We start from the raw sequence: 26315 nt of genomic DNA, 5'->3' as shown, positions 1-26315 counted from the left end.
CCAACATTTGAAGAGTAGTAGCATTCCTTTAAAAAAGGTCACCATAATCTAAGAGTGATAAAACCGTGGCAGAGAAAAGGTCTTCTTTTACTCCAAGGTTAAATACTCTTTTCATTTGCCTTAATTTTTTTTCTTTACTCCTCTTTTTCTCCACACACATTTGTAAACTTAACCTACACCCTAGTGAGAATTCGGACTGTTGTTCATTTCTATCCACACATATATAAACACAGTATATAGCAGGCTTTTGCTCAGAACATTTCCCTTAAAAAAGTCAGTTGGCTGATGCCACAATGTAAAATAATACTACAGTAAAACCACAAACAGAGACTGCCAAGCTACAGTAATTGATTTGCCCTCAATCACTGCTCCCTTAATCTACTTACTGTTGCAACCAAGTCAACGCAAATATCAATAGAGAAGGAAGGTCTGGCTGACTAAACAGGGCTTCTGCTTGTGCTACAAACCAGCACAGGCACTTAGAGATTGATGTTAGAGAAAAGCTGAGGAGATGAGAATGGTAGAAGTTTGTGATTCACACAATTACAGAAAGCTGCAAGAGAACAAAACAAATATAAGGGTGGGTGGAAGGAAGCAGGATATGAGAAGTGTTTGTATAAGATGGTGCAGGTTCTCCCAACAGGATAATGAATTTGACCAGATCTGGCATATTTTCAAGTTAAACAGTTTTATTCTTTTTTTTTTTAATGGGTCCTCAAATTCAGCCAGCTTAATGCAAAGGGATACACATCACTTCAAATATCGTAAAGCTGCCATAAGTAATGCTGGCATCAAACACCTCAACAAAACGGACCCTGATAAAGAAAAGTTTGAAAAGAAAGTATGAAACTACTGACTGCAACATTTCATTGAACAAAAGGTTATTGATAAAACACATCATCTTTGTTCAGATTACCGTATGTCAAAAAAGGTTTACAGCCGGTAAAATAAGCCGGTAAAAGAATTACAGCCGGTAAAATAAGCACTGAACTCACAACAGTTTTTCTCAATAAATATATTTCTAGAGGTACTATTGACATTTTCACCAGATGTAAGAATCCATGTAATCCACACATACAAAGAAACCATAGATGTCCAGAAATTAAGTTATGTGTAATAATGTGGAATGACACAACGAGAAAGTTTTTAACATGTGAAGAAGGCGGGCGCAAAAGGCATGGAAAGCCAAGACAGCAGCTGTAATCTCTCAGTAATCAGAAAGCTGTCTAAGTCTCCTCGTCAGTGCAAATTAATATCAGCTGGTTCAGTTGGCCTTAAAAAGGTGTCTCTGGTATCACACAACATCTCATGATTGGTAAAAGTAAGAAGCTTTCTCAAGACCTACACAACCTTAATGATAGCATTGGTTACAGCTTCTAAATTTTGAATTTAGCACTGTTGGGACCATAATTCTAAAGTGTAAATAACATAATTTCACCATAAACCGAGCACGACCAGGTGCTCCTCGCAAAATTTCTTAGACTCGCATCTAAAAATTCCTCTGACTAAAGGGACTGCCTTTGGATAAAATGATGAACCGACGAGGTATCCATGAATAGAAATGAATTGGATAACATGGAGACATAAAACCAGCCGACACGAAACAGAGAACTGTTTCCTATTTCAGTAGTAATCAGAACCGTAACGATACCTTAAGACGTTATTTCTCAGAACTCAATATGTGAAGGAACCCTGCCCAGTGCAGACACAGCTACAGTAGAGCATAGCCATATTTCATGGCCGTTTCTTTTATCTCATATCGTCATATATCAATAAAATAATAGCACTGGATGTAGGAGCAGGTGCAGACTCAGTATCTGAGCATCAGATTGCTGGGTCAGTCAGCAGTGACCTTCCCTCTCATTATCCCTGCCTGCTCTTAGTATTATAAGATTACATTTTAGCCAGACTGGATATGCATGATGTTGCAGGAGATGGATGACAGAAAAGTTTCAGGTGTCTCTGTGTTTAAATGACGGTGACCCAGAGAACATAGCCTTCAATCCAACAAATGTAAGGTCAGCTGTAAGGGCTTTTCATAGTTACAGCTTATTGTCGTTATGAAAGCTGGTGAAAATAAACACAAAGCCCAGCACAATGAAAAGACCATGCCAAATTCTCCCCGGTGCATGTTTGATATTTCAATCCATTACTGAGATGCTTGATGTTGAGGGGTATGAACTGCACAGCTGTGTAGATACTGTATGTAACGAAAGCATATACTATAGCTGTGAACTGTACAGATTTCCAGTGTTGCACAGATGGCTTGGTCTCCATGGTAGCCTGTAGAGTAATGGGTCACAGTGTGTGTGCATCAACAAAGCTAATGTTATTTCCTGTGTGGATGCAGCACTGATCTGATGTTTATCAGGACGCAGTCATCTCTGGTAAGAAACTGGAAACAACATCCACAATAAAACAACAGGAATATGTTTGCTTGTCAATTTCCTTTTCAAATCAGAAATTATTTACTGTAGAGACATGTAAGACTGCTTTGCTGAAATAAGGAGTTTGACAGCCTAAACACAAAGATAATTCCCAAATTCATTATTATCAGAGCGGCTGCCTTCCAGCGAATTAATCAACATAATCTATCTAGAGGTGTTCAAGTATGAAGGACTGCAGCAGCTCCTCCTGACTAACAGCAGCTGTGATTCAAGATCAATTTGTTACTTTATGGACTTTTTTACAGGCAAACATATTAAACTATCACTTTTAAATGGGATTTCAGGGAACACCAAGACAATAACAATGTCATCTGTTGCCTTCTGGTGTGATTATGCCCGCAAAAGACATTAAACTTTTTCAAAAGATTTTTTAACTTTCATAAAAGGACGGAGGACAATAGGAAGTGACATACTCTAGCTACAGGCTTCAGATCTTGGATTTTGTCCTCTTAAACTGAGAAGGTCCTTTGAATAAAAGTACAATACATTTTCAATTATAAAATCTGAAGTCTAATTGTTTGCATATTTAGAGCTTTTTGGAAATGACCATGCCCTGGATGACCATAGCAATAAACTTAACTGATGGTGGGGAAGGTTTAAATAAAACTATTATTTTCTGGTGTTTTCAATAGTTTGGTCCAAATGACAACATGCAGAAGTGATTTAAATTAAAATGGCCTTGCCTGGACGATAGAACCTGGAAAGAAAATATCGAGAACTTAGATTAATCATTCAGTTTTTAGTGAGTAAGGTCTCATACTGTAAGTTCTGCACATGCCAGTGTTACATGTGTGACATAGCAATAAAACCAGGATGCCACCAGTGCAGAGCTTCATTAACACTGGCAGCAGAGAGGGGAAGGTTTATGTGACTTTTGGTTGAGAGAATTTCTGAAAATCTTAGCACTAAAGACTCAAATTCTGCAAACAGAAAAATAGACATTCTAGACTGGTGTAAAGTTCTCTGATGCCTATTCCAGATTGCTCACCACATCTGGAAAATATTTCATCTAAATAAGAAAATGTGAATGGCTTCTGGAGCCCTGCACCTTCGCAACAGCAAACATCCTGAAACAATGCACACTGCAAAAACAATCTAGAAATAAGTAAAGATTTCTTAGATTAAGTGTATTAAACCTTAATTTGAGCAGGTAAATAAGATGATTTGCTAATGGGATGAGTATTTTACTCTTAAAATAAGATAATTAGATAATTAGATAAAATGCACTTAACAATGCAACAACAATGCAGTTGTTTTTTTGTTATTTTAAATGTAAAATGTCCTGTTCCATTGGCAAAGTGTCTCACTTTCCTCCTTAATTCAAGAAAAAATGCAGTTAATTTAAGAACAAATGACCGAGTTAGATTTAAATTTTTTTGCAGTGCAAGTGCACTGGAAAAACGATCTAGAAATAAGTAAAAAATTCTTAAATTGAGTGTATTTACCCTTAATTTGAGTAGGTAAATGAGGTAGTTTGCCAATGGGATGAGTATTTTACTCTTGAAATAAGATAATTAGATAAAATGCATGTGAAATAAGACAATGCAATTGTGTTTTCTTATTCTAGGAGTAAATTGTCTTTTACCATTGGCAAAATGTCACTTTTATCTTCTCAAACCAAGAACAAATGCATTTATTTTTTAGAAAAAATTAGGTTAAGAAGAAATTAAGTTGCTACCAAGGGTAAATTCACGATTGTTTTACAAAATATCTATGTAGATTAAAACTTATGGAGGCAAAATAAAAATAGAAGTGGCTCATTAGACTGTTTCATTTAATCCTGATTTATTTGTAAAAAAAAAATAAAAATAAATAAGCAAAGAGAAAAATGAGAACTGGAAGAACCACGACAAAGAGAATATGCAAAAGAAGGACAGGAAAACAAGATGATAGATAATAAGCAAACATGGAACTGCTGGCTCTAAATTAAGCCATTTATCAAGCAACCTACTGTTCTTCCTTCTCTTCTTTCAGAGCTGCTTTCATTTACAACAATATTTTATCACCTAAATGAAGAGAAATCACATGAGGCAGAGTCTGCAGTCTGCTCTCAGTTTCACTCTTAACTAAAAGCTGAGGTACAACTTTGATAGGTCATTATAAATGACCAAAGTATATCCTAAATAACATATTATAGAAGAATGAACAAGAATGAACAAGTCAGTTGGAAATCCTTCAAGTAAATGTTCCTAAAAACTGAATGCCAATTATTTAACAAAAGCAAAAATTTTAAGACATTTCAAAGCAACGCTGCAACAGCTCATTAGTGAAAATATGCCGTAGCTCCTGTAGCCAAATGTTTTTATCTTAAGTTAGAGAACATAAAGCCACAATGACTGATTATTAAACCACACCACTGGTAAGGCTACTTTATTAGATTAAACATCTCATTAATCATAAATCTTCTCAATAACATCAGTAATAAATCATTTCTGGAGCCTTAATTGCAAACATTACAAAAAGGAATTGCATATAAAACATATTTCTACATTAACCATTCTGACAAAAATACAAGCTTATCAAGTGCTGAGAAGCCAACAATGGGTAAACCGACAAAATTACTGAAAAACTTTTTTCTTTTTTTTTTTTTCTTTTTTTTTGTCATGGGCCTTAATTATCCTCAATTTTCTGATTTATTTATGTCAAAGGAAATTTTATTTGGTTTGCATTTTCCTTTATTTCATTGCAGTCTCCATTCCCAGTTATCTTTTTCCTGGATAACATTATGTGGGGTTACATATTAAGGCTTTACAATAAGATCTGTACAGTAAAGGCCAAAAACTGCTGCTTCCAGTTGGAGCTTTGTGCCTCTTCCACACACCACACTATTTGCTTGTCAGTGCATAACATTGAACACATGCATCAATGTAAGCCTGTTCATGCCAGATATGGTATATAGCTGAAAGTCCATTGTTGTATAAATCCCATCTTATGTAACAGTGGGACAGATGGGAGAGGAGGAATGAGGATGGCATTACTTACTGAAGGGCAAGCATTCCCTACAGATGTATCTATACCTACATTTTACTTCTATTGGTTAATTATCCTTAATAGGATGATGCATTGTACTATATATTATAGAATTAGTTTTAAGTAGGAAGGCAATGAGGGGTGGAGAAAAGATGATGGTAAAAGACAGGGAGAACAGAGAACATATTGTCTCACTTGTCACTGAGCATGGCAGTTTGATGCATTGCACTCCCGACCAAGGACAATACAGCGCACGCATACAGGCCTTCATATCTGCATATCAATTATTTGTGGCGGCCGTAGATATTGCTTAATGGAACTGTCCAAGTCTGACATAGTATATTAAATGTGCCTGGGGCCAAGCTGCAGCTGGTTACTGCTGACAAACAAGGCTGAGTGCAGGTGTAGAACTGGAAGAGCAGCAGGTGACTGAAGGACTGAGTTTATAATAAATGAATAAAACGAACAAAACAACAGATTTTGTTCTCATACATATAAGTTACAGCTCACTGGCTGCAAAGATTGTCAGCTCAAGTTGAAAGGAATAGTTTAATTAATCCTGGTACTGTTCTTTTCTACAATAGGACATAAGGGCAAAAAAGGGAAAAACCTAGAGTTGATAGTGGAAACCATAAAGGACATACTGCCTCCATATGTTTTCTCAGTCGAAAGTTGGACTTCACTTGATGCGTCCACTCTACAAACATTAAGCATGTACCTGTACATGGCTGTTTTGGGGGATTTTTAATGAAATAGTGCATTTAAATGGTAAAATATGTCAGTTTGATTGATTGGCTTTATTGATCTCACAGCTCAAATAGTCCAGAAGAAGAAGGAGGTGCCAAAGGAGGTCAAGGTGCATGGGCGTAATACAGTGCGTCTTTATTTTCTTTTTTTTTTTTTTAAAGGATTACTGTACAGGGTTATTGTGCAGGGTATTTATATAGATGGGCATTTATATAACTATTGCACTGGGTGTCAAATATAAAGAGACAGTTTATTGCACATGGTATTAAATAGTGATTGCACATTATAGATTGCAGAACTTATTGCCGTTGTAATGTTGAATAATATTAGACTCTGTACCGACTGAGAGTACAGACAGTGGACCCAGAACTTCGTGGTCCTGTGCCACTAGAACCACCTGATTAATGCAGGGAAAGCCAAGGGGCTAGTGGTTGGCTTTCGCAGAAGCAGATCGATCCCAATGACACCGGTGAACATACAGGGAACAGACACTGAGATAGTGGACTCTTATAAGTACTTAGGTATTCACCTGAATAACAAACTGGACTGGATTCATAACAGTGAGGCTCTGTATAAGAAAGGTCAGAGCAGACTTTTCCTGCCGAGGTCTTTTGGAGTCCAGGGGGCGCTCCTAAAGACCTTTTATGTCTCTGATGTGGCACCAGCCTTCTTCCTTGCTGTCTGTTGGAGGAGTGGCTTCTCTCTAGCTGAAAGAAAGTGGCTGGATAAACTGATCAGGATGGCCAGCTCTGTGATTGTATGCCCTCTGGACTCAGTGCAGGAGTTGGGAAACAAAAGGATCCTAAATAAATTAACAGCACTGCTGGATGTCTCCCACCCCATGCATGAAGCTGTTTCAGAACTGGAGAGCACCTTCAGTGACAGACAGCTGCAGCTTAAATGCACCAGGGAGCGTTATCACAGATCCTTCCTCCCAGCAGCTCTAAGACTTTATAACCATCACTGTTCCCATTAACCTCAATAAGTTGTTACTTAAATCTTAGTCAGTTAAATAACATGCTGTCATTTTGCACATCTCTGTTGCTATTTTGCAATATCCATTACTGTAAAAATGTCCACAGCTGTATATTGGTTATTTATTCTCCAGGTGCAGCATTTATATTGTTAAAACACTTAACAATATATATATTTTTTTAACTCTTCACTATTATGTTATTTTTATACACTTTTCTAAGGTCCAAATTTGTGCAACAATTTTTTTCCTTTATTTTTTGCTGGTGTAAACAACAGAATTTCCCCACTGTGGGACAATAATGGAATTTTCTATTCTATAATCTGGTGGCAGCAGGAATGAATGACCTGTGGTAGAGTTCTTTTCCAAACGATATTAAAGGAGTTGCAGGGGGTCAAATGCATTTTCCTATTCTCTCATTTTTTCTCCGCTTCAAGCTTCTTTTCCGAAAACATATGGTTTTATGATCAACCTGAAGCAGTTCTGCCCAAATATATTGTGATATAATAATTCTGACGGAAAAGGTTTTATAAACGTATTTTATTTTTATTTTTTAAATAGAGCATTTTAAATGGCACGATAATCACATTTAATAAATTTTAAAGCCAATTAAGGCCTTAATTTAAAAAATAATTTAATGTCTTTTAATGACCCATGGAAACCTTGAAAGAGTTGATGAGAAAAAGACCCAAAAACTAAATTAAAAAATGCTCTGTTGTCTGACCCATAAGATCATTAAACAGAAACCAGGTAAAAGTTTCTTTCTGAAAACTAAGTTTCAGGCTTGGACTGCAAATCAAAACATCAGTAATCATGGCACAGGACCCCAATGTTCTTCTACTGTTTGGTAACAGACACCACTAAACCTTGTTAAGGGGCTGAGTAATGTGGTTGCAGCTAAATTAGCAGCAACCTTCACCCTCCTGCACCCACACCCTAACAGACTAATGGTGCATGAAACAAGTTATGACTTTCAGTCCATCTCTCTTGTTCTGGGGGATATACTGAGTGTAAAAAGTGAGTTCAACTTGTGCAAGAATGATAATCAAAAATATCTGTCTCAAACAGGAAAAAAAAAAAAAACACCCAGAGACTGCAACATTGTCTAAATGTTAAGTCAAAATCACAGATGTAAAATCCAATGAAATCAAGGAAAGTCACAACACAATTTCTGGGGGGGAAAATATATATATGTACACAGTTTGAGTAAAAGTGGCTTGTTTTAATTTTAAAATATAACTTGTGTCAAGTAATCCACATCTCTAATTGAGATACCACATTAAATTCAGAGGAACTGACTAGACGTCTACGCGATAATAAAAAAATATTATTACACAACACATCAATTCACCGTGGACTTCTTATAGCGCCACGAGTGTTAAGCTACAGGCCAACTTCCATTTTGTGCCAAATTAATTACCTACTTTATATTAGTTTCCCTTCATAGTGTTTTTGTCACATTTAGTAGAGAAATTCCCAATGGAACGAAGTGTTTTGGTTTGTTTTTTTTAACGATATGAACTGAAGTTTCTATACCACAACCCTTTTCTCTAGTTTTTGGTTCTGATGCCAATCTGGCCTAGTTTTAATCTCAGGAATATGAAACAGGTCCCACCATGAATGGCTTCATGCTGATAGATTTAACTTATTAGTCCAAAAATTCATTTCCTAACAATAGTAAATTATATTATTTGGAAAAAAAAAACTCAAAAAAACAACAACTTTAAATGATTGGTTGAAAAACTGTAGAAACAAGCATTTCCCTTCAAGAGTTTAAGCTGACAGTTTATTCAAATGATCCAGAAAACTCCAGTTCCTTTTAATGACATAAACCAGAATCAGATGCAAAATAAACAGAATATGGTTGAAATGCTTAGAGGAATGGAAAACATAACTCACTCTAACACCTAATAAAACGTTAAATTAAATCCATTCCCCAAAACAAATGCTATGTAAAATTACTTGTGCTTTGTTTTTGCAAAAAATAACTTAAAACCTTTCAACTTTGTCCTTCACAGCAATTAAAGAAATGAAACTAATGACAGCTTTTTGTAAAAATTAAAGAAATATAACCATAAATACAACAAATATACAATAACTCATCAACATTAAAACATAAACTACTCATAAAAATGTTCAAACAACATACATAACTTGCGCCTTCGGCGATACAATGATAACAGAACTTTTTTTTGGCTGCAATTTTAGTCCAGTTGGTTTGAAAGTTATCTGGTCCCAAACAGAGGAAACTGGATGCTAGACTTTCGCAGGAAGAGGGGAGACACAGGAGTACCTAGAAAAAAACAAACGAAAAACAAGAACCTGTTCAGATACACAGCTTCACAGTTAATGCGATCTTTTCATTAACTAGTTAAAGGATGAAAGAAATGTTTTGCTGTAAATTACAACCAGTCTAGAAGATATTGTTCTTTTATTTATACTTGTATGCAAAGTTCTGCTGTTGTCTATGAAAAGAAGAGCCCAGCCTTAAAGACTGCACTCCTGATCTGAATTGGATTGCATCACTACATGGCAGCATTACTTCTTTTGTAGTAATGCTGCCATAGGCCTAGGATGTTGGAAGAAAAGGGACCACCTTTCATCGTTGTGCTTCATTTATCCTCTATTCTGTAATTCTGCAGTATTTGTTTGTTCAACGTCTAATTATGTTCTCTGCTTTTTCTTGTCATAGTAGTTTCATCGGGTCTGTGGCTCTGTTTAATTGTGACAACATCCTGAAGGGTACAAATAAATAAATCAGCTGTGCTGCCATGTCAACAACTTTAATTATGGATGATAGAGCGGGCTTATTTTATAGTGTTTGGTCCTTTCCTAGGCAGCTATGGGCACCGTTTTTGCTGCGACTATGTTCTCTTTTTCATCCTTTTGACCTGAAAACCAGCTCAGGACTCATCTGCTCAACAGCTTCTTACCACAAAGCCAGGCAATACATTTATTTTATTTGGTAAGCAACATTTTTGGTTTATGAATATTTATATATATTTTAAATTCACTAATTGAGGATTCATAGCTCTTAGAGTAACACTGTTGTATCATTTTCTCTTCTTAGATGTGTCAAATCAACAGTTAAACTAGCTCACAGAGAAATGTCACTAGCATCAAAAACATCTAATGTGAAATATTTTCATTGCTTGTTGTGAAACATGATTATTTCTCACGAATGTTTCACAGCTTGAATTTCATTAACCTTTATATTAATGTCACCTCCCAGAGGGGATGATGGTAATCAAAGCACGTTTGAAAGCAACATATATATCATTCGTTCTTTCTATCATGAAATTAAGTTATATAAAAATAAATAAAAAAAATCACAAAACAAAAACCAAGGAAATAAAAATAAATAAATAAATAAAACAATTAGATTTGGTAGGATAAAATCTGAAAAATATTTTAAAGCCATAAAAACCAGCACTGTCTTACCATTACCTTCTCGTTCTTCTTGTTTTTCCTTTTGCTTTTGTTTCCTTTAACTCTCACTCAGCCTCAGCATAAGGCCGCTCACAAAGAAGTTTTTACTCTTCACTTTATGCATAAATGGTATGAGACTCTATGCAACTGGCAGTTCTCACAACTTGGTAAACAATCCAATCAATATGCAAGTAAATGGTTTCCAGGATCACATCGTTCTAAATAATGCAAGCTGAGCAAGTGGGCATGCGAATCACACATCGACATCCAGTGGCTAAAAGCAGAATGTCGGATTTCAGAATATTCCAACTGGCATGGTTACATGACAAATTGTGAGTCCGATCAGCGTTTATTCAGATGACTTGGTCCATATAAATAGTTAATTTTTGTTTTTGAGCTTGATTACATTTACACTGGTCTGGTGCATTGACACATAGCTAATGTGCAATTAGTTTAACAGATTTTGTTAAAGTTAGCCACTGCTGCCTGCCAGTAAGCATGACTGCCTGCAAAGCACCATGTTCAAGTATAACAATCTCGCTTTGTAGTTCAGGATGCGCACAAAGCTAACAAAAACAAAGCAGAAGTCTGTCATTTGCCGCTGTCCCCAGCGCATCATGGAAAGATGCTAATTTAAGTAAACTAATGGCATAGATGTTTTTGAAGAATTCATATAGAATTAATAAAGGGAGTGTATAGTCAACCTTTTTATTGATAATACTGATAGTAAAAATTCATATCCACAACACAGATATTTTTAGTTACAGCGAGATTAGAGTTTGCTGGGGCCTTAAAGCTGTTCAGCAAATGTGTTTCTAGCAACATGTTCTCAGATGATGCATGTCCGGTCCACTAGCGCATTTATTAAAAAGTTGACCTGTGAACTAGTCTACTTAATCAGGTGGAGTCGACTCACAAATGGACAACTTGAAACTTACACACACACATACTCATTCTGTTATCTGTAGTGAGGACCATGTGTTGACTTCCTTTGTTTTTTGGTCATTTTCAACCTTTTCTATGCCCTAACCCTAAAACTACCCCTAAACCTAACCATTACCAATGCCTACCTCACCCTAACCCTAACCCAATTGACAACTTAGCCCTAAACCTAACCGTTTGCAAAATAGCTTGTAAGGACCAGCAAAATGTCCTCACTTTGCAACTGGTCCTCAATTTGATGGAGAAATTGTAAAAGGCTAGACAGGTATACAAACACTCACCCACCCACAATGTGTGGGCTTGCATGGCGGTGTGCATTAGCCAGGCAAACTGGTCTCTTATTGGCTTATACTAAGGGTTTAGTAGAACACACAGTTAGCAAGAAAGGCTGGATTAGACCAACATGATATAACTAAGATCGTCGCTGCATCAAGACATACAAGTAATTATCAACCCTGCCTCACCTCCCGGCGGGACCTGGCTTAATTCGAATTTGTAATAGAACGATGCATCAACTCAACTTCAGAGCCAAACAGTCGACTTAAATAAATCTCGGCTCATTAATGAGCTATTACCCACACATTATTACATAAAGGAAACACAAGAATCCAGGGTTTAAAAAACAATGTGTGAAATCTCAAACCTAAAAAGAAAAACTTTAAAGAACTTTCAAGGATAGTCGTCTTTTTATGAGCGTTATAACATTTTTTCAATACCTTTAAAAAATGTAATTAAACTCAAGTCTTTATTGAACAATTAAAACTAAGCTGGGTTTCCTTAGGGAAACTCTTAACCAACCTTTCTGATTGAACTGATTTGGTAGCAGCCTTGAGATAAGTGTTATAAATATCTGCTAGAGTAGATTTCATATACTGACCTGATACAGTGCAAAATACAGTGCCTTCAAACTCAGCCCAAAAAAAACATTGATCAAGGATAATTACATGAAAATATGAGTATACATAATGCTATGCAGCATTTTCAAGTTGGGCTTAGTTAGTAATCCATTAAGTTTCTGGTATCCTGGAAAACAAAACCTAGAAAGAACCCAGAATGAACACTTCAGCATGTCCTCTAATCTTTTCTGTAGTGAATGATAATCCATTAAAAAGTTTCTAATCTACCTTTGTGCAGAACTACGCATACAGAAGCACCGCTTCCATCTAACTTTATTCCTGCTACTAACATTGTGCTAGTGAAAGGCTTTTGGAGCAACACTGTATCAATATCAGAGCAAAAGCAATGAGAGCAGCTTGTTGGGTCAAATAGCTCCAGTAACAGGTCTAATTGAATCTGTGTCAGGTTCTCACTGCAAACACATTTGCCACTGTGAGCGGCAGCACAGAAATCAATACGCCCTTTCTGCATCCACGGACACGCTCTAATTTCATTGAAGAGCTTTCACTGTGTTTATATACAGAGAGAAGAAGTGAATGAATATGCAAGTGCAGGTTAATGAAGGTCACAGCATTGGTGATAGAAAATTTGTTTGGTAAAAAAATATAGGACAGAGTGCTGAAGTGCAATTTTCAAGCAGCTTATATATTTATATTAATAATTTTTATTTATTTATTATTCTTAATATATATTATCAACTAGAACTGCGGGTTATAGTTGGATAACATGTCATTCAAATCAAGTCAAACAAAATAATTGTCTTTAGGCACATGATTATAACTGACAACATGGTCAATTACCGCTGGAAATCTCAAACTGGCTGTTTAAATCCAAAACGTCCATAATGTGAGTAAATGTCAATAACTTGGTTTAAAAATTAAACTGTCATTACTTACCAGTAAAAATAATACATTTGATGCGACAACATTGAGATGTTATGGAAAGGAGCAGTGATGTAGGAGATGCAATGCTTCTGTTGCCATGGCAACCGACAGCTAATTCTACCAAGCAAAAACTAGCCAACAGGCCACAAACACGCTACTGTGATCGGCTAAGCCTGGTATACATTAGCAGCAAGCCATGCCTCTAACCACAGGCCAGGAACATAAGATCTCAGACCGCGCCAAACCGGGCCATAAATACTTGATCCTAAACTAAACTGGCTCTCATAAGATGGCCGTACACACGCGTTTGAGTGGCAGCGTATATAACAAAGTGATTTCAGACAGAGAAAGGAGTGCACAGAGACAAACAAGAGAAAAAAAAACAAAAAAAAAAACAAGGAGGTAACAGTGGCTGTAACATCAAAAACGTATGTTTGTCATAAACCTCAGCTAAAATAGTTCCGGTGCTCATGCTCAGTAAACTAATCAACATCTAACTACTACTTCTAGCATTGCCGAGAAAAGATACCCATTAAATGATAAGATTCTTAGTTCTTTGTTGTTCCAAGGGCTCACAGCTCAGGAAGCAGAAGTGACGCAGTGGTCTTTGGATCAGAAATGCTTGCAGTGCAGAAAAAAGAACATCGGACAATTTGGCTAGGGCACCAAGCCAGGAGTTGCTTGCTCTATTTGGCGGAGATAAAAAAATTAGAATTTAATAACCTCCTTATCTGCTGTTTTAACGGCAGACACCAACAAATGAGACTGAGGTTCCAGGAATTGCACTATGTGTATTGTGATGACCAGCTGAATTGTTGGGCCTCTACAAGTGTCCAGGATGCAGTCCAGGAGGAAGAGAAACATTTTTTTCTCTGTCGATTTAGCGCCACAGGGGAGGGTTTAGGATGTGATATCAGAGGTACAGGCTGGGTCAAAATGCATCCAAAATCTGAGGCTCTCTGATATGGGAGTTATAGTCCTGAAAGTATGACTCCTGGAATTAACCAACAGAGTAAACGGAAGTAGTAGATCTGTGGAGACAAAGTCTGGTGCGGCTCAGCAGAGTTCTCCCCTCCGCTACTGAGCCTGTCCTTTTTATCGGACAGGATCTCACTCTCTGTCCCTCTCCGCTGCAGTAGAGACACAGGTTCAAGCGATGACGTCTGTTCAAGCATGTGCGTTCCAGCTGCATCAGTTCAGGTTCGGTTTTCGGGTCAGACCAAGAGCCGGCGTTGGTGGTAAATTCATGAATAAATATATTATGCTGCAAAATCAATGCTGGTTACCAAAATTGATATCAAGGCCATTTATATTAGATATATTCTGTGAAGATGTCAAATGTAAACAGTTGTACAGCAAAATTAACCAAACCACTATCGCCTTTTGTTTATTTATTTTGATCTGTTTGTGTGTGTGTGTCTGTATATCAATATTGTATATTGTTTATTAATTTATTTTTTATTATAAATAAAGTTAGAAAAAAAATAAAAATTTATGGAAAAACTTGACAGACTACAAATATATGTTTGGTACCTTTAGAGCAGCCCTGGTTCAGCGTCTTATATATCAAAGATGGTCCAATAAATGAGGTTTTGACTTTCATGGTTTGTGTCATTTCTTCTTGTGACCAGCAGGTGGTGGAGTCTGAGCTGGGTGGAGTCGGAGTAGAAGTTATGTGCAGCGCCTGAACAGTCATGGGGGAAAAGTTAAATAAAGAGGTAACTTTTTAAATCTAAAGTTTACCTTTTTTTTTATAGATAAAACAAAACAAAAAATCTCACTTTAGTTTCAGTTTTACAAGAAGCGCTATTCTTGGTCTGGAACAGGCCTGGTGGTGCAAGACTTGCATCAGCCTTTAACGTCGATTCATCTGCGGAGGCCAACGCTTTTTCACTGCAGCCGACGTTCCGATCAGGTAAAATGCCACAGGAAGGGTCGGGATCCTTAGCCTTTTAAACACACAGCAAGCAGGTGGATGAAACAGATTAGGTTCCAACTTCACAGAATTATGAAATAGAACATTTTATAGAAAACATTGTACATAGGCTCATATTTGGAGCAATTCAGCCATTCCACACTGGAACCTGGTAGTGATAGTTCCTTTTAATTTCATTCAATCAATACAACACATAAGTATGCAATATCCCACCCCTGTGTATCCAAGCTGAATCACGCCTCCTAGGAAAATTAAGTGAGGACACACTATACAAGTGTTGTTCCATATCACTCATACTTAGTTCTTAACCTCACTAAAAGCACCTCTTGGATTCAGGCTAGCTTGCTGCTGTTGGGTAGCTATGCTTTTGTGAGGCTACTTGAAATGAGTTTAACGGCTTTTGTCGGAGTTAGCCACTGCTGCCTGCAAAGCACCAAGTTCAAGTACACCAATACCGCTTTGTGTATTTCGCTATGCGCACAGAGCTAACAAAAACATTGCAGAGTCTGCCATTCACCGCTGTCCTCATGGCTGTAGCTTCTCGGTTCATGACAAGGACTAACGTCCCATGCATTTGTATGCATTTCCTCCAGTGGACATGATACTGCCTGTACTAGAAAGGGTACACAAACAGGACCCGTCCCAGATTGTGGTAGCACACCATCGACCAACAAAGTCATGATATGCAGCAATCAAAAGCCTAATTGCAGCAGAGTCCTGGCCACCCAAAGCTGTGAAAGCTTTGGTGGCAACAATCCGGAACACGAGAGCAACATAGACTAGAGTCTTATATGCTCAGCTTGGCAAGCTTTGAGCAGTAGTGTGAGGTTAAGAACATTGTCTCATATCAATGCTCAGTGGTAGATGTTTTAACACAATCCACACACGCATGGAATCAGATCCACCAATGCACAATTATATAAACAAGCTTATAAAATGTACATATTCACGAGACAAGATCCACAAAACTATTTGCAATGTACACACAATCATATCTTGGTTTATGAACTACAAATCGTGTCAAATGTTAAGACTCACCAAACGTAATTCCTTTTTCCAGCGTTTTTTATTATCATTACACTGTCACAAGTGCAGCACAACAAAATGAACTCTCTGCATTTAACCCATCCCCTTGGGGAGCAGTAGGCTGCCATTATACAGCGCTCAGGCAGCAGTGTGGGGTTAAGGGTCTTTGCTCAGGGACCCAGAGAGCCAGTCTGTGGGAGGGAGGCTCAAACTCAGAACCTCTGGATTCCAAGCACCGTGCCCTAACCACTAGGCTGTCACTTCCCATAACACAGCTAATGCAAAAATGCTGTTTTTTAACAAGCTATAATTTGCAACCCATTAGATATTTCTATTGTTTCAGCCAATCACAAGAACATATATCACATGGGCGATGGAAGACTTGGATGTTGCTGCAGTAAACTGATGGACACTGACCACATGGCAGACCCATACCATATTTGGATGTTATATCCTTTTCCAGCTACAGTTTTTCCTGTCTTTGATAATCCACATTGCTTACCGTTTAAAGTTTTTAAAATAATATGTTTTATAACATTAAATACAGGTCCACATTAATAACCCCAATAATACAATTAATAAATATGAAAAAGAGTGCAATGCAAACTGGCCTTTTTCTTTTTTTTATCCAAGACAGAAAATCTTTAAGAAATGCTTTTTAGAGGTTTTAATGGGCTTTTAAAAAACCCATTTCAGTTTAACCCTTCAAAGAATTGTTAAATTATTCATCAATCGTCCTCCTCACAAAGCTCACAGAGTTGGCCTAACCCCCACTCTGCACTCTGCTTGGCCTTCAAACTCCACGATTAGCCTCCAGAGCTAGACCCAGCCACCTACCACCTCTGCCCGACACAGATCTAGAGCTATCCTTCTTCAAACCCCCAGTAGAGATTTTGCCAGAGCAAGACAGAGTTTTCTGACCATATAGAGATATAATTGTATATACATTACAAATACTTTTGTGTAAATTTCATGCAGTTCTTTGAATTATTATGTGCATGTCTGGATATTGTCCTGTGCATGTTTGGTCACATATGTGAATTTGTGAATATTGATACTGTCCTAGCTCAGTCATTAATTTCCATATAAGCATTCTGTATGATGAGAACAAAGCAGCAATAGAGACAGGCAACAACTAATCCAAATCCTAAGTATTATATACTGTGGTAATGCTTTCTTTGGCCATAGTAAAAAACATTTTAGAGTTTAAAACTTGCAATGCATTGAGACCTATCTGCTACAGATTTTTAATTATTCACCCATTTTGTTTTTTCACTTATTACAATTTTCTGGCTTTTGTGTAAACAAATACAACTAAGAGAAAAATGAAAACCACAAAAGTAACATTTTGAAAGCTAGCATAGCCGTTTACAGAAGGTATTACTTCAACATGAGGGATGGATTCACTCTCCTCAATAAGCTCCAGAGGTGGCATCACCTTGTCAGCATCACCCTAAAAGGCAAAATTCAAACAGATTAAAATAATATGCAGATATGGGATCAGGTTTTTTAAATTTATTTTCATGCTCCATTTTAACACAACGTACAAAAACAAAGAACAAAGTGTAGCACATATTAATGTACTGAGAAAATAAGGGCAACTTAAAAAAATAAAAAGTTAACTGATCTTTTATTTCATTCGAGTTTAATATGGGAAAAAAATTCTTCTTTAATCTTTAAAGTCAGAATTCTAAAATTAAAGTCGGGATTCTGACTTTCTTCCCCCATGTTTAAAATATAATAAAATTAATAATCAGTTATCACTTTTGTTTTTTTTCCTTCTAGATTTTCAATTATTTACCCATTTTGTTTTCCACTCAATGAAGTTTCCAATTTTCTGGCTTTTGTTTAGACAAATACAACTAACAGAAAAATTAAAAACAACAAAATTAACATTTTGAAAACTGGAATAGCTTTTACAAAAGGTATTACCTTAATATGAGGGATGAATTCACTCTCTTCAATCAGTTCCAGAGCTGGCATCTCCTCGTCATCATCCTAAAAGTCAAAAATGTATCCGATTTAAATAATACGCAGATATGGGATCAAATTTGATTAAAAAAAATCAGTTAACTAATCCTCCTCTGTAGTGAACTAATCTGGTTTCAGCCTATTAACTATTTGGTTAAGAACATTTTAAAGGAAAAAGTTTTCTTTTACTTCCATGTTTGTATGATCAGTAAACCAAACAAGTCAAAAAGGAAATTGAGATCGGGATGTAAAGAAATATTTATTCTGGGTTGCAAAGCCTTAGTTATAAACAAATTCAACCACCGTTTAAGAGCTTTCCTAGATCAATTTCCTCAAATTCAAGTACCACACTCTGTGACTATCAGTGTAGTTTTCGTCAACGATGACAAAATAATTTAGTTTAATATTTATAATATGCCAAATATCCCCATCTCACAACGTTAGAGAATCGTTTATAAAATATATATATATATATTGTATCCAGATTAAGGTCTTGATCACTACCAAATGGTAATGTACTGTAGGAGAACTCTGATAAAAATTTCATCAAAATCCATCCATTACTTTTCTGTACATAGACAGACAGACACAAACTATTTAAAACTTAACCTCCTTGGCTGAGGTAATAAAGAATATTTCCAGTAAGTATAAAATGAATTAGGGGCACTCCATGGGCAATAACCAGACCACTTCAGTGTAACAAGTCAAAAAAAAAAAAGGACAAACAGTTATGCATTGGCTCTAAGAGGATTTCACAAAGCATTAACTTAACATCTGCACTGCGGAGAAAAGCTCTGAGCACCAGCAAATAACACCCACCTGCAGAGTCAAAACATGCAAATAATAACAAAAAAACCTAAGGCCGGGATTTTTAACCTAAGGACTCAGCTGCAAGGCAACAGCTGCATTAGACCAATTACTCTGTAGTTCTCTTTAGTTAGATGTATTTGCTGGATTTTTTCAAGGAAACTCGATCTGAACACCAGCCAACATAGTGCAGCTCCAATGTTGGTAATGAGCTTTTGCTGCACCATTTCATAGTACAAACAAGCCAAAGCTTGTAAAGGAAGTTTTATGATATCATTTTATTGCCAGCCTTTAATTATAAAATAAATGAAACTATAAATAAAAAATATGCTTAAATGCCATAGTAACAATGTAATGTGCTTTCTCTCGCATGTTCAGCTCAATGGCATGCACTTAGTTATAGAAAGGGAGACAGTCTTACAATGCAGTATCCATTAACCAGCCCACTGATTGGCTGCCATTTTATTTACAGCCCAACATTCAGACGTGACCTTCCAACAGTGCAGCTGTACATTAAGCACCACTGGGCAGCAGCTCCCCTTGATGAGCGCGATTTATCCGACTGCAAATACTGACTCTGTTCATGTGTGTACTGGTGGTGCTCTGGCCAGCAGCACTGACTGTATGGCTGGCAAGATAAGAGCCATGGATGGAGGGGAACAAAAGCTCAACATTCAAAGACTACGTGTGAAAATGAAAGTGAGAGGGAAACCCTGAAAAAAACAACTCTGATTGAGCCTAGGAGCTTTTCTAATTGTGCAGCAACATTAATACCATTTAAAAAAAAAAAACACTTTCATTAAAAACATCTTTTTGGTATCATGGTATCAATATCTAACAAAATTCATTTCATGTATAGAAAAAAGGCAATTTAAGCAATAATACTCCTCAAGTTTAAAAGTAATTTAACCTTGTTGACTAACAAAATGAAAGACAAACCCAAAGAAACAGGGCAATAAAGGAAAAATGCTCACCCTGGAAACTGTTTATTTTACTAGGATTCCTTTTTTTCTTTGGAGCGGCCAACTTAATTCCCATCTTTTAATTTTTCAGTAATTTAATTCAATCAATCAAACCAGAAAGTGAAAACAATGTGCTAACCAACTACAGCTACTGCAACTACTGAGTTAATACTTGAAGGGTTACTATAGTGTAACAAGGAATCACAACCAGCAGAAGCAACCTGAATAAAACAGCCAGATGGAGAAAATGTAACAACTTTATAGTTACATTTTACAACCACAAAGTTATATTATGTACTTATACCTCCCTCTTTGCCCACCCCCTTTCCCGCACCACACACACCTAGATATCGAGCCCCACAAGAAGTAGTCTTTCCCCACAATGTTCTATTTTTCCAGAAAATGGACCCGACAATGTATTAAACACAAGAATGCCCCCCCCTCCCCCAAGGAAAAATAAGAAGAACTAGCATCCTTAGAGGAGACCTAAAAATGTAAAATAAGAACATATTCATGGATGGATGCATCTAGTATTTACATGGAGTGCAGTCTATTAAATTGGCCGGAGGTTTACTTGACTATTAAGGAGGGATATTAAATGTCTACCATCAGGTGGATGATTGTAGCTTTAGGAAAGAAACTGTTGTTATTTAATCCATTTCTTTCTGATGTAATGTTCCCGAGTGGTTTTCCTGATGGAATTCAGACAAATTGCATAGTCCAGGTGGTGCCGTTGGTGTTAGCTCTTTTACAATAAATGTTTACTTCAGGCGGGGTGTTCAGCCTGACATCAGGATTTTTTTTTATCCATTTGAGAATGTACAAAAATCTCAATTGCAACATGGTCACTAGATGGATGCATAACCTATGCAGTGCATTCATTGCAATCTTTACATACAATTGGCATCCTTAGATAGCATAACATAACTAATACTGTACTAACTTAACCCCTTGCAGTGTGTCTCTACTACCTTCACTGGGGTCTCTTTGGATTGTCCAAAATTTTCTCCTGATTTAAGAGATGCAATCAGCTCCTCGTCAATTTCTGGCAGCTCAACCATTCCCTCTCCCATGTAAAGACTCACTGGTGTGACCTTCATGCAAACCTGAAGAACAAAAGAAAATAACAAAAAAAGTCAAAGCCTAAACTTGATTAAAACATGTTATTGTACTTATTCAAAGTGACACTAGACATACTGCAGTGTGTATTTTCTGTCGCAGGCTAAAGCTAAATGTGTTTCAGATGCAGCTTAAAATGTCACGGCTGTCTTAAGTTTATATTATACACATTTCTGAACTGCCCTTATAAATGACTAACAAATGATTCATAGACATGTTAATTAATCAATAAACACATTATAGCCGTTTATGTTTAATTTAAGGACAATTAATGGACAAAACTGACCAGTTTCTTTTTAGCATTAGTGTGAGCAATAGTGGGCATTATCCATTTAACTATACGTTTCATTAAGCTTTACTTATATTCAAAATGCCTGACGATATAAAAGGAATACAATGTGTGTACAAACCATTATATGGCAACCAGATAGTGTCGATAACATCTCGAACAAAGCAAGATTTGTACCTGGATTTCAGGTACCAATCTTCAGGACAAAAAGTCTCCCTTTCGACTAAAAATCATGTGAAGCAAAGTGCTTGACTGGAACTTTTATTAGAGGCGTACTGTTGTTGGAGTTGCAGGTCTACAGGCGATGCCATGGCCTTGGTTAATCAGGGCTGTGTGTATGTAGATGTCCTGATCTGTGTGTGTGTCACACAGGTAGAGCTGCAGCACATCTCCAGTGTAGCAGTCCAGAGCGCCGACCAGGGTGTGATCAGAACAGAGTTTCTTGAAGGAAGCAGTGGATTCTGCAGTCCAGGTATCCTGTAATGAACCAGCACATTTAAGAACTCTAGTAAAAAACATTTTTCCCTTCCTGTACTATATAAAATTGCAATAGCTTTCTCTGTTTTATGTTATATGACAAACCAAAATAGAAATGACTGAATTATTGTTAATTTAAAGGGGAATTAACTATTAGAATTCTCTAAACCAGGGGTCGGCAACCCTCGGGACTTTAATGCCCCCCTTGCATCTCCCTGAAGCTTTTTCAAAAATGTGTGAAAAAGGAAAAAGATGGATTTTTTGGTTTGTTTTAATATGGTGTGCAGGAGATTAAACAAACATTCCTTATGTTTTCCAATGCTGTAAAAATTTGCATGATGATAAATTAATGAACACAAAAACAATGAATGTAAACATTTATTTGTTCCTCATGTCCCTAACAGAGCACTTCTCTCTCAATCTGCAGGGTTTACTAGTGGTTCCTAGAATTTCTAAAAGTAAAATGGGAAGCAGATCTTTTAGTTATCAGGCTCCTCTTTTGTGGAACCAACTACCAGTTTTAGTCCGTGAGGCAGACACCCTGTCTACTTTTAAGGGTAGACTTAAAACTTTCCTTTTTGATAAAGCTTATAGTTAGAAGGGCTCAGGTTATCCTGAGCTATCTCTCTAGTTATGCTGTTATAGGCTCTGGAGGACATAGGGACCCTTATTTAATCATTTTGCTTCATTCTATCTCTATTCTCACACTCTGCAGAATCTGTTAGAAACAGACCAGATAAAGCTACTATGAGAAAAAGCAGCGAGAGCATAACGGTAGAGATTGAACTGTTTGGCTGTGACCCCATCCTGGAGACAAATCTCAGCTGTGCTGTTGCCATCAACACCTTTGTTTATAGATGTTGGAGATCGGCCTGTTTTTCCAGTCTAGTCCTGTTTCTCTGACTGTGACTGGCTGGATGTGCTTTCTTCATCCTCTGATATGGGAGTTGGCTCAGAGCTCGTCTGCCTGGCTGTGTGTTTCCTGGAGGGAAACACACAGCCAGGTTCTCACTGAGAACCACTGAGCCTGGTTCTGCTGAGCCTGGTTCTGCTGGAGGTTTCTTCCTGTTAAAGGAGAGTTTTTCCTCTCCACTGCTGCTACAAGCATGCTTAGTGTGAGGGATTGCATTAGAGTCAACGAGTCGATGCAATCAACTGGTTTTCCTTAGATAGAAAACTTTGAATCAATTTGACTGGATGATCTGGTCAACTGTAAAGTGCCTTGAGATGACATGTGTTTTGAATTGGCGCTATATAAATGAATTGAATTATTCCAAAGCCTGCAACACACCTATCAACGCGGCGCAACGCAAAGCAGCTGGCTGTTGAAGCAGCGGTTGTGTCTTAGGTAATGGGTGCCAAAGGGAAAAAAGAGGAAGATTGCTGATGAGAAAAGAGGATTCAAAGAGGAATGGACCAAATCATTTGTTTTCACTACCAATGCGGAAGGATTTGCTTTTTGTTGTTTACCGTATTTTCACGACCATAAGGCGCACCGTACTAAAAGGCGCACTCTCAGTTATGTGTCCCATTTCTGTATTTAACACACACATAAGGCGCACCGGACTATAGGGCGCGTTTTTTATATACAGATACATGTCCTCTACTACCTTTAAATACCTCTACTGCGTATTTAAAAATACAGCGGGGGCAAAACTGAGTATGACTGTGCTTTATTCATGTATTTATTACAAAGTATTAATCAAACCTGGGTGCTGGCCGTGAGACAGACGCATCGCAGATGACACAGTGCTGTGATCGCTCCTAAATTAACTTAAAATCCTGAAACCTGCCGACGGAATATGTTCGCTTTTATTACCGGTATCCTGGTGCCTGCAGTTTAAATTATTTAGATGAAAAACACCTGCCAGCAGCCGCGGTGAACCCCAGGCTGCCCAGCCTAGAGGCTGCTGATGAAGGGATTTCTGCTGTCGGCGCACCGCTGGTATGTGGGGGTCTGAGCGCCTCCGACAGAAATAGATAATCTGGATGAACTGACTGCAATTATTAAGTTTTCAGGTGGACTTTCTCACTTAAAAACATATTAAAACTACTTTATTCCCACTGATCACAGCAAATATAGCTGCCTTCCACTTATCCTGAAACTGTGGTCTCCGTCTGTCATCCATCGCTCCCACGCTGCTCGCAGCCTTACTTTGAACGGCCGCTTCACACCGATGTCGAGCGGTTGAAGTTCCTTTGTCAGACCCCCCGGGATAACGGCGAGCACAGCGTTCATTTGATTCACCTTTTTTTTTCCACATCGGCTGTGAGATGGGCACGCAGCGATGGTGATGCGTGGAAAAAACCACCTGGTCTCCTCACATACACCTCCCTCAGCCACGCTTTCATCATCTCCTCATCCATCCAGCCTTTTTCATTTGCGTTCATATGTCATCAGAGCGCTGTGTCTGTCTCGCTGTCAGCTCCCAGATCAGCTTCTCTGATTGGTTGATGCGGCGCGTCCAGCAGCAAAACTTCAATTTTTCCATCTCGAGCAGCAGCAGCGCGTTGGCGGTGCGTCAGATGCTTAAACGCTCCCGACGTGCTGCACCTGCGGCTCAAAACGCGCTGCGGGACCTTTTGCTGCACCTATACGCGCGTCAACCATTGACTTTGCATGTAAACTCGCTGCTTCTGCTGCACCTGCTGGGTCCGGTTCACACCGATGTCGAGCGGTTGAACAGCGAGCACAGCATTAATTTGTTTCCCCATGTTTTTCACATCAGCTGTGAGATGGGCACGCATGGAGTTACATATTAACAGCGATGGTGATGAGTGGAAAAAAACCACCTGGTCTCCTTACATTCAGCCACTCTTTCATCATCTCCTCAATGAGGTGGTCTCAAAAGTCGCAGTTACAACACACATAGGGCGCACCGCACCATAGGGCGCACCGCACATTTTGAGGGAAAAAAAAAGACGTTTAGGTGCGCCTTATCGTCGTGAAAATACGGTAAGTCCAACAGAAGATTTGAGGACTGTGTTGGAGAATGGGCCAAAATCACACCTGAGCAATGTATGGGCTAATTTCTCTATATAGGAGGCATCTTGAAGATGTCAACAAAGGCTTTTGTACAAAGTATTAAATAAATGTAAGTAAGTGACTTCAATACTTATTCCTAGTGCCATTTCACTTTATTATCCATAACTTAATTTCTGGTTTGATTCCTTTGTATGTGTGGATTGCATGGATGGTTACCGAGACCTGGTGAAAAATATGTCAATAGCACCTCTAGAAATATATTTGCTGAGAAATATTGTGGCGTGTTCAATAGTTATTTCACCCGCTGTATATTGTCCTGATTCACTTTAACCTACTGAAGTTGGCTTGATTCCAGTGAGCGCTGAAGGAACAGCTTGTGCTGGAAGTTCAGAAAAACTGGACCTAGAAAAAAAGATAAGAGAATGCCACAATGATAATAAAATGAAGATACAGATATCAGCTTTTTAACATTTGTTAAGTAGATCTTGGAAGTTTGCATACTTAAGAAATTTTAAGTCTTGAACTGGGACCAAAGCCACATCACCGAAGTCAGCATAAAAAACCTCAACATCAGAAGCGTTTACAATTCTGTGGATCACCACTCGATAGAACCATAGTCTATTGGGTGACACACAGCAGACCTGACCCTGTCTGACAAATGGCTGAGGAAGGTGGTACTCCTCTGACACTTCAGGACAGGTGTAACAACGTCTAAGAGACAGGAATACAAGGATAAAAATAAGCAGAAGAAACCAAATTTCATGGCTAGGTTCTTTCAAAATGCACTCATTCTATACTGTAGAACTTCAACTAGTGCCAATGGACAGAAAGAAAGAAGATTTCTAGTTACACCTCATGTCAAACATTAGGGTCTCCAAAGCACACGCCTCCTCAGTCTCACTGAATCGGATGTAGAAAGATCCCGGTGTCTCCACCTGCTCCACCAAGACTTGGATTAGCTCCCGAGCTTGGCGGCGGGTCGGCGGTTTGAGACGTTGATTTAGCATGGCGTCGAGGGGCACAGAGGATCTGGGATGCACCTGTATGACAGGGTATATCTCAGGCATCTGCACAAGAAAAGATCAAGGTGAGAACAGTGTGAATCAAGCAGCAGAAGAACACGGATTAAATCAGCAGAAAATAAACTCAGGCCCCGTTCTGAAAACATTTCTTAGTGAAAACAAAAATGTCTTATTTCATTTCTACTGTTTATTTATACAGTGTGCCAAAAAGTATTTAGTCAGCCACTGATTGCGCAAGTTCTCCAACTTAGAATAATGAGAGGTCTATAATTTTCATCACAGGTACACTTCGAACTATGAAAGACAAAATGAGAAAGAAAAAAAAAATCCAGGAAATCACAATGTAGCATTTTTTTAGGAATTTATTTGTAAATTATGGAGGAAAATAAGCATTTAAGAACCCACAAACCAGCAAGGTTTCTGGCTCTTAC

At 37.9% G+C, this 26315-nt stretch overlaps 1 protein-coding gene across 1 annotated transcript in view; it reads right to left on the bottom strand.

The window, feature by feature from the left end:
- The window catches only part of tdrd5 (tudor domain containing 5), a 46951-nt gene that overhangs the window by 1763 nt on the left and 18873 nt on the right, over window positions 1-26315 (bottom strand). The window contains exons 10-18 of the mRNA XM_015387859.1: window positions 25715-25929; window positions 25364-25573; window positions 25198-25264; window positions 21676-21876; window positions 20963-21097; window positions 18184-18249; window positions 17636-17704; window positions 15071-15238; window positions 14823-14973 (exon numbers count right to left, since the gene is read on the bottom strand). Of these exons, the coding sequence (XP_015243345.1) occupies window positions 14823-14973; window positions 15071-15238; window positions 17636-17704; window positions 18184-18249; window positions 20963-21097; window positions 21676-21876; window positions 25198-25264; window positions 25364-25573; window positions 25715-25929 (1282 nt within the window). The remainder of the gene's footprint in view (window positions 1-14822; window positions 14974-15070; window positions 15239-17635; window positions 17705-18183; window positions 18250-20962; window positions 21098-21675; window positions 21877-25197; window positions 25265-25363; window positions 25574-25714; window positions 25930-26315) is intronic.

This window comes from Cyprinodon variegatus, unplaced genomic scaffold, assembly GCF_000732505.1.
Source record: "Cyprinodon variegatus isolate N-32 unplaced genomic scaffold, C_variegatus-1.0 Scaffold405, whole genome shotgun sequence".
NCBI lineage: Eukaryota > Metazoa > Chordata > Actinopteri > Cyprinodontiformes > Cyprinodontidae > Cyprinodon > Cyprinodon variegatus.
Note: the sequence above shows the minus strand (reverse complement) of the source record. Positions and strands in the feature narration are given on the sequence as shown.